Raw genomic sequence first — 12,439 nt, forward strand, 5'->3', positions numbered from 1 at the left:
TGCAAGGACGCAGAGATTTGTCTTTCTTTTGGACGAAGAAAAATCCGGCCCCTACAGGAGACGAGGAGGGGCGAATGTGGCCGGAGGCGAGAGACTCGTGAATGTATTTCTCCATGGAGAGCTTTTCAGGACCGGACAGGTTAAATAACCGGCCCTTAAGAGTAGCGCCGTTTAAGAGCTCGATGGAGCAGTCGTAGGGACGGTGTGAGGGCAGCGCATCGGCTTTGCGCTTGCTAAAAACATTCTTAAGGTCGTGATAACAATGGGGTACATTTGAGAGGTCGGTCTCCTCCGGAGTGTGCTCGTTATCGGGGGAGACAGGAGGGATGGCGGAGCGGAGGCAGTTGGCGAGACAGTGGGGGCTCCAGTTTGTGATGTGGAGATTAACCCAGTCGAACTGAGGATTATGACGGCGCAACCAGGGGAATCCTAGAATTACAGGAGACTGAAGAGATTTGGTGATATAAAACTGAGTGACTTCATGGTGGTTGCCCGAGGTGATCAGGTGCACGGGTTTGGTACGGTGAGTAATGCGTGTTAGAAGTTGGCCACCCAGGCCAGCAGCTTTAACGGGATGATCTAGCGGTTCAATGGGGAGGTCGAGCTTGGATACCAAACCACAATCCATGAAGCTCTGTTCGGCTCCGGAATCGATAAGAGCCCGACAATCATGGTTACGAGAGTGATGACTAATTTTGACAGGAACATAAAGGAAATTATTTCCCTGAGAGTCCGTAGGGGCAGCCTCCCGCGGCCTGTCTTCTAGCGGGGGGCTCTCGAGTTTAAACGTAGTGTGCATTGCTGTACGTGGTGACCTGATCGTCCGCAGTAGAAGCAGGTACCCTCCTCCATGCGTCTGCGCCGTTCCTCAGGAGTGAGTTTGGAATGGCCGATCTGCATCGGTTCCTCCGGGGGTCGGCTGGTGTTTTCTCGCAAAAGGGAGGGTGGCGGCTTTGACACAGGAAACTGAGGAACAGAGTCAGCGATGGTTTTTCCGACAGAACGTGTGCGTTCGTTCTGACGTTCTCGGAGCCGCACATCCGAACGTAGGGCGGCGGAGACAAGCTCCTCAAAAGTGGTAGCTTCGGGCTGAGAACATAGATGGTCTTTGATGTGATCACTTAACGATTGGTAGAAAACGCCTTTGAGGGCAATGTCCGGCCAACCAGCCTCAACCGCTAATATGCGAAAGTCGATCAGATGTTCACTTACAGATCTGTTGCGTTGTCTTAGGCCCAGAAGGCGGCGAGTGGCTTCCTCTGCTTTGCGGGGTTGGTCGAAGACCAGACGAAACTCCCCAATGAAGCGTTCAAAAGGTTCCTGGAAGACGGGGTTAGCTGAAAGATACGCCTGGGCCCACTGAAGGGCTTTGCCACGTAGAGAGTTAACAACGAGAGTAATTCTACAGTGGTCTGCGTGGTAATATCGCGGGGCCTGCTGGAAAATCAGTTGACATTGTAGCAAAAAACCACCACATGAACTCACGTCTCCTTGGAACGGTTCGGGTTGTAGCCGGAAATTCTCCTGAGTCCATGCAGTGGTGGCTGGGTTAGAGCTACTGGCAGCGGAAGCTGTGGAGTTGGAACTAGTGTTAGCCGTTTGTTGGCTAGTTAGCTCAACCAGTGTTTGGGAGATGCTGTCCAGACGGCGAAAAAGATCTTGCTGCGTCGTGGCCATCTGGTTGAGTGATTCAGCTTGACGTCCGAGGGCTACACCTTGTTGTGAGACGGCGAGGCGGAGTCCTTCCGGGTCAGCTGGGTCTGTGTATGGGCCAGTTCGTTCTGTCATGGCTGACGTCGTAGACGTGACTGACCCAGACGCTGAAACCCGGAAGTAACTCACGATCCGAGATGTGGGTTAGAAGAGGTTTATTTTTACAAAGTTTTTGTGGTTGAATCCTCTTCGGATGGAGACTTATAGTTCTTGGGACGGGCGTAAGGCGAGGCGTGGGCACCGTGGACGGTGGAAACTGCCTGAGGCAGGATGAGAGCGCCGACGGCGGCAGAGCGGCCGGAGGCGAGGCGTGGACGCCGAGGACGGCGGAACCAGCTTGGGGCAGGACGTGGACGCCGAGGACGGCGGGACCAGCTTGAGGCAGGACGTGGACGCCGAGGACGGCGGGACCAGCTTGAGGCAGGACGTGGACGCCGAGGACGACGGAACCAGCTTGAGGCAGGACGTGGACGCCGAGGACGGCGGGACCAGCTTGAGGCAGGACGTGGACGCCGAGGACGGCGGGACCAGCGAGGGGCGCGGTGGAGAGCTCAGGATGATGAAACCAGCAAGACCAGTGGTGAGGGAACCTGAAGGATAATGCAGAGCGTGGTGAGTCAAATAACTTAGCTTGGAAGGTAGATACTAAAAGGCCAGACATAAGCACCGGAGTGAGTATAACGAACTGGCGCTGAATACTGATGAGAAGATCCCTTAAGAAGGCCGGCAGGGTGATGAGGAGATGAAGGTCAGCTGGTTCCAATCAGCAGAGCAGGTGCAGGAGCTGAGGGAGGGGGAGGTGAGCTGACAGGCACCGTGACACAGTGTATATGATCAGCTCTGATAGAATATTCTTGAATTGTTGGAACATATTTAGCTTTAGAGATTCACACCAAAATATATATAAGACGCCATCCAAATCTCTTAATGTAGACACCAAAGGTTATGAATCCAAACCTTTAACTTACTGCTATAAGCCATAACCGGCTCTCCCTGGATGCATGGTGGTCCTTTGCAGTGGTTTCCCCTCCATTTGACGTAGTAGAAATCAGGTCAGACTCACTTTCTGCAAACAATATTCCAAAAAATCCAAGTCTCTGTCTGCTGGGCGCAAACCGGATCCTTCACGACAGTTTTTGTCTGTCTTTCGCTTACATCACTGAGAAGTAAAAGTGAGTGGTGTGTGTCTGCAGTGTGCGCAATTTTTGAAGAATGCTGTGTCTTTGATGGAAACAGAAGTTAATGTTTCACCCTAGGTCCCTGTGCAAATACAACCTAGAATGTACAAACTCAGTTTAGACACAAGGATGTCCTCGTTATGTAATAACAAAATTGCTTTCTTTTTTGGTTTATGACTGTCGTTGAAATGCATAGTATATATACCCACTCTTTGACTAAATGGAGTTCTTCCTTTACACTCCTTGCTGAGGGCAAACCTCAAAGGTGGCACTGAATTGTGCAATAATTTCAAAGGAACTGTAGATTTCACAGATACCATTCCAGATTGAGATACGTTTACGACGACTTTGTCTGAACTTGTCTAAACTGTCGCTGAGCGTGTGTCATCCTCTTCTTACCAAAGTTTTTTTTAGTCCACACTGAAACAGGTGTTCCATGAATGTAAAGTTTTTAATTTCTAACTAACCATGACACAGATACTGCCCCCCCCTCCACACACACCCACTCATATTTCAGAAAGACATGACTGAAAGCTGCTATTTGTTTTTAAATAGACAACGTCACAGGATTTGACATTTGTGCAATGTTTTCCTGTGACGATGGAAATCCGTCCTGCATGAGGGCTTGATAAAAATTAAAAGTGAAAATAACAGACACTTCATTTCTATTTTACTCAAAGTTTTTTTTTTTGCGCTATCATCTGTGTGTGTGTGTGGGGGGGGGGGGTGTGTATGTGTGCGTGTGTGTGGTTGCTGCACGATTCAACTGAAGAGGTTAGCTGACTCCAATTCATATCACAGCTGGTTCCTTCCTGAAAGGGACAAAGCGGGTTTAGAAGATGAATGAATGGATGAGGTTATTTCAGTCATAAACAAACCAACCAGATGCCTCAATTAAAGTAGGCGGAGCCTGCTGGCCCCCACATCCAACATTTGAAATGTCGGATTGGCAGATTTCATGTAGCCCTCTTTCAAGTGGTAGGGGTGTGGACTTCAAACAAGCTCACTCCTGATTGATAGGAGTGGTTGCCATAGAAACGATGACACAGACCGCCTCAGTCTGACCAGGACCACTGTTTACTGACGAGTTCTGTCTCCAACACGCCGTCGTCTGTATTGCGATGAAGGGTGACTAAATTGACTTCTTTTGGTTGGAGCCAAAAGTAAACCATTTTCTGCTGTGTGGATGACGTCACACTCAGTGATCTTTTCTCAGTGAAATTTGCATGTTGTCCCCAATTCAATTCAATTCAATTTTATTTGTATAGCCCAAAATCACAACAACAGTCGTCTCGATGGGCTTCGAAGTAAAACATGAAATCAAAAGGATCACGAATACAAAGAGTTCAATAGGAAAATACTAAAATGAACTAACAAACTGACTAAGCTATACTGGCATCCCTGCCCTTAGACCCCCCTTCACTGTAAGGAAAAACTCCCCAAAAAAAACGGATTCCGGAAAAAACGAAGAAACCTCATGGGTGCCCACATGAAGGAGGGATCCTCCCCCAGGACGGACAGGCGATTTACCAGAACTCTTAGAGAAGAATTAACTTATCTAAATCTACAACTACATATGTAAAAGTCCAGCAGACAAGCTTCATCCAGCCGTGGTTGGGGGGACAGTCAAAGGCGCGAGTCGAGCCGGAGGCAGGAACCACAGCCAGGTGTAGGAGCAGGAGCAGAGACGAGGTACTCGGTCAGGTACAGAGCAGAGACGAGCCAGAGATGAGCCAGAGGCAGGATCCACAGCCAGGTGTAGGAGCAGGAGCAAAGGCGAGGTAAACGGTCAGGAACAGGAGCACGGATGAGCCAACAGGAGTCTGGAAGCACTCCCACTCCCCAGGAGGGGAGGAGAGAGGAGGGGATGCAAAGATAATCTCCAGGTGCTCTGGCCTCGTCGCACAGTCCGAAACAAGCTTTTCAGGTGGACTGTGAGATGTCTTTGTGTAATCCTGCGATGCCTTTGGCCTTTCCCAGCTGGGTTATAGGCTCCGGCAGCCCTTGTGACCCCTCACAAGATCCTGCAGCTGGTGAGTGAGTGAACTGTTCTGTTATTGAGATTATGCACACAGAGTGAGAGCCAAAGGAAGATCCAGTTGATGTGGAAGAAGTTTTTTTTACCAACTCTGTGGGACAAACCATTATCTGAACAGAGAGGGGCAGGAGTGTAGAAGTTTCGTATTAAAAATGTGTTTGGTTTTTTTAGGGCTTGGTGTGGTCTCATTTTGCCCTGCATGTGTCCTGGTGTGCGGCAAACCCCCTTACTTACAATTCATGGGAAAGACCGGGAGTTTGTGGTCTGTGGGGACGGTCAAAGACTCACAATGGAGGTTCTGAAACTGTTAGTGTGCAGAATAATGCTTTCCTAAGAAACCTGCAGTTAAAACATCACATGACGACACAAACTAAAGAATGCTCAGAGCTCTAGAAATTATTCAGAGATTATTCTTTTGCTTCTCACTTCAGCTCTGGGCTTTCCTTCTGTTTTGGAGGATTCTCTAACGTCTAAACCTCTAAATCTTCTGCTGAAACTTGTTGCTGAATTCCCCTCAGGATGCTGAGAATTGAGATTGAGAGATGATGAAAAGTACCGTCATCCCTCTGCTGTCAGAGGGTCATTTTTCTTTCTGCATGGCTTCAATGACCCCGTTGTTAAAATGTCGATGTGTGTGTGCGTGTGCGTGCATGAGAGCCCTTTACAGCACATTATCTTGTAGTTGCTCCTCCACACAAGCACTCGTCACCATGGTAACACCCAAGCAACAGCACGGCCTCTTCTCTCTCTCTGTCTGTCTTTTTATCTTGTGAGTAATTTTACGTTTTCTCCTTCGACAGATGTGATGCAGGCGAGGCAGCTCATCAAGAGAACCTGTTTGCCTCTTCACGTGTCCTCCACATCTTTTTTGAGAAATAAAAGGGAATATCTGATTTTTTTCCTCCAGGGGAGCAAATGCCTTTGGAACCACATGAGGGGTCCTCTTTGTCTCTTCTCTGGATGGACGAGGGTTCTGCATCAACAAGGTTTGCTTTCTGTTTAGTGAGGATAAGGTCCACAGGAATTAAAGAAATGTAAAGACAGGATTATTACACACAAACAAAACCTTTTGGTTATTTTATCCCAATACTGTAGCTGAGATCTTTGAACAAAAGCATAGACAGATATCCTAAAAGCCCTTCCATAATAAGACCTGCTGGATGTGGGACTCTAACCGGATCAGAAAAGAGAAATAGCATGGAACTTTTGCAGCATCTTCCCGTCTGTCCAGCCTGCCGTCAAGAATGCCACACCGTCCTGATATTGCCATGCTCTCACACCATGTGTAGCAGGTGTGTGGCAGCTGGAGGACCAACAGGATCGTGCTGCCGTGAAGCTCTGCTCTCTGTCTGCTCCATTCTATGCCCCTGCTGTAGACGCTATGTGGAGCTGCCGTGCTGGAGCTGGGGATGTGCCACTTCCTGTCTTCCTAAACATCCTTCCATAAAGTCTGAGCATGTCAGCAGACAGATGGGCTTCTCAGATGACTCACCTGAAGATTGCCCTCACCATGCAAAGGTAAGCTGCGATGACATTTACAGCAACAACAAAACGAAAGAAAAAAACATTTATGGTTTGTATTATTTATATCTTATTCAAAAACTTAGAATGAGTCCAATCTGGTTCTATGTTTGGATCCTTGTAATGTTATGATGTCAAGATGTTTATGATTTATGTGCAGATCAGAAAAATGTGATCCTCCTGACTACCAGAGAAAAATAGTTGTCCTGTTTTTAACACATTTCCACTATTAGGTATTTATCCAAGTGTGGACCAACATAATGACAAAAAATAAATGTACATTTTTGGAATTTTTCTTTTTTGCATTTTCTTGCCTCATTAATGCTGCTTTCAGGAAGGTGCAGCCCACGCCCGCTCCGATTGTGAGTATGTTCTGCTGATTTAAATGAAACTGAATCTAATGGAAACACAGTCAGAGTAGATTTGCTGGGCTGAAACTTAAATGTAAATGTTTGGAATTTAAAATAATAAAAAAGGTCAAGATGGGGTCATTTGGAAACCTTTGAGGAAACCTTTCAAATCTCATGACGAAACCTTTTAATTCTAATTTTATGAAACAGACACAAAACTTCATCTAAATCTTGATAGTTCTTTTGCTTTAAAACAAAGTATTATTTGCATTTTTAACAAAGCTGCATGTTTACTTGAACTGTTTTCTGAGACCCAGTATTTCCAATCAACCCTTACATATAATAGACAGATTTTATTGGACAATTTACGCTGAAAATACCCAAGTCTTCTTACTCCGTCGTACTATAGTAATATGCTGATGCTAAAATGTGATAAATAGGATTTTTTTATTCCAGTCAATCCGTTAAAATCCACATCTGTGGTGGATTCTGGAAAACAGTCCTCATTTGCCAATTCCGCGGAGACGACACTAGATGACGCTGTAGAGCTGCAGGAGAAGGAAATGGAGCAGTCCGTCTTTGGTATGGTTTCCCTCATCATTATGAGACTTTTCCAAATATTTTTTTTTTTGTTTGTTTTGTTTTGTTTTGTTTAATTCACCGTGTGGTGAGTCCCGGTGTTGTTCCGTCCCGTTTTAGGCCTGTTTTTCTCTTTGGACCCTTCATGTGTGCCTCCATCCCTCCACCTCTCCAGTTCCTGCCTCACAGTGAGCCACCATGGAGACAGTCCTCTGCAGAGCCGCACGCGCCTCGGCCAGGTGTGCTCTGATGTTGTGATCGCACGCGGACAGTACTACTGGGAGGTGGACGTGTGCAACAGCTCCATCTACCGGCTCGGTAAATCCGGGATTTGGTTTCGGTTGTCGCCAGTTTCCTCCGAAATGCAGAGAGCTGCGCTGTTAGGCACCAAAGCCTGTTTGAGTAAAACAAACACGCACGCGGGCTGTGAGCACGCGCGTTCGTATTCCTCATTAAACCGACCCACTGGATAGCAACACTTACAGGATGATTGGCCTGCAACCATTCAAACAGCAGCTTTTTTCATTAGAAATACCAGAAAATGTCTTTCAGTTTGTACCTTCCGTGACCTTTAACTTGGTTTTTGTCTTGTTTTGTGTAATTGGATTTGTGTGTTTTTATTTTCATACAAAATTCTCTTGTGACTTTTATTGCCCAAACTCAGGTGTGACTCTGTTGCTCAATAGTGTGTTTCAAAGCTGACATGGGCTCTTTAACCTGCAGACTAAGATTGCGCGATATGAGGAAAACTATGCGATATTAGTGATCAATATTGCGATGGGGATATAACTTGTGATACATGAACAAATGGCAACAGTAACAAGTAAAACAACAGTAAAAAAAAATGTTTTAAATTATTATTTAGTACATGACCTTTAACCTCAGAAAGCAGCTGCCATCTTTAATTTAAAGAAATCTCCTTCAGTAACTTCTACAAATTGAAACTTTTCCTACAGATTTCAATCTATCACCTCCTAACTCCTCGAGCATCACTGGGAAGATGCATTTTGAGTGGCGTTTCCATGGAGAGCTGGAATATGTTAACGGTCCCGTGTTGTTCGTACATTTTTTACTAGAATATTTTGTGAAAATTGAATACACAAGTCCAGGACTCAAGCTGATCAAAACTAAATAACATACGACATGGCTATATTAGGAAGGTGATTATCAAAAAACCCTCTGCTGTCAAGGAGATCCAGAAATGTAAGTTTGCTCAAAATTACATAGACCTGTTCATCCCCCCCTGGACGACCAAATAATAAAATGATTGCTATGGAAATAAAACCAACAGTTTTCACGTCCAGCTCTGATTAGGCTGGCAGAGGCAGAGGGGTTTAGTGGCTCTGGGCCATGCAATGCCATTCGCGCCTTTAATTATATTTACTTTTTTAACATTAAGAATGCTTCTCTTAGTGGATGAAGGATGCTTCAGAGGTCTTTTTGTGTGATTTGAATGGAGTTTGTTTTTGCTTCTTTAAGAGAAAATCATTTTCCATCCACTCAGGAAGGCTGTCTCTGTCTCCTCAGGGGTCTGCTCATTGGATGGTTGTAGCGGCTGGTGGCTGCAAAGGAATGGCGTGTGTTTCTCTGCGGTGTATGATGGATGTGACGAGCCAGTTCATTCTGTCCCACCAGGGATCAAAACCATAGGAGTCTTCTTCAACCTGGGAGGGGGAATCCTGAGCTTCCATAACCCCTATTATTACCCCATCATGTTACATGTGCCCCCTCTTTATGTGCCCTTATAAGCCCAATACTGATGAACCCCAAAATGAGTCTTCAGAGTCTTTCCAAAGACCAATCAATCGGATAGCTCTTAAATTTGGAGGTCTGTCAGGTGGAGGTGCCTTCATTTGAGCGTGCTGGGTGCTCACGGGATGAATGAACATCCTGTGAAATCTCAGACCTGCTTTTCTGTAGCTTTGAAGAATGACATCTGAAACGGTTTGGGTCCTGGAACAGACCATGTGTGCTGATCCACAGATCCTTTTTCTTATCAGGTTGGTTCTGGAAAATGACAGGGGAGGAAATGAGGGGACATAGTTTGCTCACATAAAGGGAGGGGGCAGCAGATTTGACCAGTATTTGACCAGACAACGTTGATATTCAGAGGATTCTCAAATCTGTTTGCGGTTTACAGCTTCAACCTGGGACATCCCTAGGATTGTGGGTGATACTGCCATGTGACAGACTGACAACCTGTCCAAGATGAACCCTACCTTCACCCAACAGCTGCTGGGATAGGCCCCAGCAACCCAGTGACCTCAAAAGGGATTCAGAAGGTTCTGAAGATGGATGGATGGATGGATGGATGGATGGAACAAAGGAAGCAGCAGAAGGCAGTCATAGGTTTGGGAGTGAGAGTGGCCTCAGTTTTCTGTGAGCGTCAGTCGTTTCCTGCTTGCCTGAAATCAGTTAAGCAGCAGGTCAGACTCAGTAATAAGCAATGAGTCAAAGAGAAGCTTGTTAGCTAGTCGCCTCTGCAGCCACTCATCAGGATGACTGTGTTGATGTTTACCCGTGGAGGCGTGCAGCAGGCGAGTGAACCAGGCTGTGCATGAGCCTCCTTTGCTGCAGCTCGCTCTGCAATTCTCCTCATTTATTGGCTTTTTTCAAATAAAGTGTGTGGAAGCAATTTGACTCTTGTAAACAGAAATGAGACTGGAGTGATGCAGATTTCAAAGTGCCGACAGAGCATGCGGGGGCTGTCTGCCAGGAAGGATGGATAACCCGTTGTGGCATGTGTGTTTGGCACCTTCTGCTTGATGGTTCTTGCTTTCTGAACGTTAACCGTGCTGGTGGATCCACTTGGGCTTCAGCGAGTGGAAGTACAGCTTCAAACATTCTGCGTCTCTTTTTCTGTGCCTATATTTAGCTGTCAGTATTACTTTGAGTTTTACATGTAAAGTCAACATATTATTTCCACATAAACACACCTTAATAAATTCATTTTTGAAATGCGTCTTTGCTGCAGGCTGAACAGTTAAAAAGGAGAAAGCTTATAAACCTGCATTCAATTTTCATCTGGAAAGACTATTATTTTTTTCACCTTTGTATATATTTTGTATATATTTCAATTGCATGTGGCAAAGCATTGTGGTTCCTTTAGATGGCACTTTCATCTTTTTATTTAAACTTCAAGAAAATCCCTGAAAATCAAAGATGTCCCACTTTCTCAATAGATAACATTTTTAAAATCAACAGATTTACTTTTATTTACTTCTAAACCTCATAAACTCAGATTCTAACAAACGGAGTTTGGGGTGATTTGATGATCTGCTGTCCACAGCTGCCGTCCCTCCTTTGTTAAAAGTCTCTTTCTTTTTTTGCGTGTTTCAGAGCATCTGTCCACAGTTTGGCCTTAACAGTCAGTAAATGCTGCGTCTCTCTGGAGGTGTCAGAATCAAGCCGCCCCCCACTCTCCAGCCCAGCCCATGCTGTGTATTTAGAAATGGCTTTTGCTTGCTAATTGCTCGCCATAATGACGGAGAGGTTCTCCTCCATCTTCACTCTCTGCTCGGACACAGGAGAAGGTGAAAACAGGAGGCGTGTTTGAAAGACCGCAAATTGATGCCGTTTGTTTGAATCAACATCGACTCTGAGACTTCCCCTGTTTGCAAATCATGTGAGGAAAAGAGCCCCCACCACCGGGGGGGCTACCGCCAGCATCAACATAACAAAGTCCGCAGATGGTTCGGTTCGGCTGTTGTTGAGCTTCCATTTAGTTTTAGAATCGTTTTTTTTTTCTTTTTCCTTTTATTATTGAAACCACAGATGAACTTAGAGATCCGTGCGCAATGCGCAGCAGTGCGCAGCGCTGTGCGCATCAGCAGGAACTATTTCCCTTTTTTCTCCCACAAGTCTGACTTTGATCTGGCTGCGCAGGAATGCGACGGGAAATGTTCATTTTGGTCATCTAAACATGAGTCACATTCATTTCCAGTCAAGCTGCCGAAAACACGAAGAGTAAATACGGTCATTGTGACGAGGAGCAGGATGTCTGCCAGATTCATTCAGCGACCCCACAGCAATCAAAAATATAAAAAGTCATTGAAATATTGACTTGGGTTGGAATAAACAAGCAACTGATTAAAAAACATACTCTAGTAACAGTTTGAACATCTGAAAGTGTTGACATTTGGAGTCAACAAACACCTTTTTCAGATTATATCAATATACTTTAACATGAGTTAATAACCCAGATAAAAAAATCTGCATATTGAAATGTTTATTCATGATGAGTGTTTGAATTCTGACCTCTAGAATCCACATTTGGAACCTTTTACTTTTTTTTTTAGCTAAAGACAAAATGACCAAAATTTATTTTAATTTATTTGGAATTTTTGGTGTAAATATTTGTATCTTTGGGCCAAGCAGGCATTACAAAGTGGAAGTTTGCTGTTTGACAGAGATGTAGGTTTTTTAAGACATAGTAGAAGCGAAGTGTACCTATAGAGAGAGCTCAGAGAATTCACAAACAGGTCTGATACAGTTTCAGTTTTTGTTGAACCAAAAGTCAGCAAATATACTTTTCCACCCAATCTCCTGCACCTATCCCGCCGCCTCAGTCTGAGCAGGATGAGGCCCCCTTGGGTGTGCGCGCGCTCTCTGAAGATCCAGGAAGGATGGTTATAAGTGGAGGCTGAAATCATTTATGGCACAAGGGTAAAAAACACACACACACCAGACACTCATGAGGCGCGCGCACAGGATTCGTCTGATTTGGCTTTTTTTTTAGAAAACCATTTAATGATGTCGTCTGCGCGTTCCTTCCACTTTGCTGTAACTCCCATCAGGTTGCAACATGCTTCTAATTAAGCTCAGACCCGGATCATAAAATCCACCTGCAGACCAGAATCCAAATCCTGCTCCTCTAATAGATTTTATTGGGCGGTGATGCTCCTCAATTTCTCAGAGTTCAGCAGGTTTAGATCCACACGTTTCTCTGCACTCCTTCCAAGAAGAAAAAAGTAAAACTCTCCTTAAGTTGTGATTAACCTAGAAACCCTTCACAATGTGACGAAAGTTTAAACACAAAAGGTTTACATTTTATTTTCCAC

At 45.3% G+C, this 12,439-nt stretch overlaps 1 protein-coding gene across 4 annotated transcripts; it reads left to right on the forward strand.

The window, feature by feature from the left end:
* Positions 1–2,172: 2,172 nt before the first annotated feature.
* Positions 2,173–10,341, forward strand: LOC105355490. 4 transcript variants are annotated; one of them, XM_023961573.1, is made up of 7 exons: positions 2,173–2,325; positions 5,837–5,915; positions 6,306–6,447; positions 6,785–6,812; positions 7,257–7,382; positions 7,500–7,697; positions 8,907–10,341. In XM_023961573.1, exons 2-7 carry the CDS (start codon positions 5,845–5,847, stop codon positions 9,125–9,127), a joined length of 786 nt encoding a protein of 261 aa, XP_023817341.1. In that variant the 5' UTR covers positions 2,173–2,325; positions 5,837–5,844; the 3' UTR covers positions 9,128–10,341. The 4 variants fall into 4 exon arrangements, with proteins under 4 accessions (XP_023817341.1, XP_023817338.1, XP_023817337.1 ...); XM_023961570.1 differs by lacking the exon at positions 2,173–2,325 and adding an exon at positions 5,623–5,698 and having other exon boundaries at positions 6,219–6,447; XM_023961569.1 differs by lacking the exon at positions 2,173–2,325 and adding an exon at positions 5,623–5,698 and having other exon boundaries at positions 5,837–6,447.
* Positions 10,342–12,439: the final 2,098 nt, after the last annotated feature.

This window comes from Oryzias latipes, chromosome 13, assembly GCF_002234675.1.
Source record: "Oryzias latipes chromosome 13, ASM223467v1".
NCBI lineage: Eukaryota > Metazoa > Chordata > Actinopteri > Beloniformes > Adrianichthyidae > Oryzias > Oryzias latipes.

What these genes read in the sequence shown, in the direction of transcription:
- LOC105355490 (XM_023961569.1), top strand. Translation starts at nt 6,127, where the DNA reads ATGGAACTTTTGCAGCATCTTCCCGTCTGTCCAGCCTGCCGTCAAGAA. An exon ending in AATGGAGCAGTCCGTCTTTG is followed by an intron (nt 7,383 to 7,499) that starts GTATGGTTTCCC and finishes GTCCCGTTTTAG; the next exon opens with GCCTGTTTTTCTCTTTGGAC. An exon ending in CAGCTCCATCTACCGGCTCG is followed by an intron (nt 7,698 to 8,906) that starts GTAAATCCGGGA and finishes CTGTCTCCTCAG; the next exon opens with GGGTCTGCTCATTGGATGGT.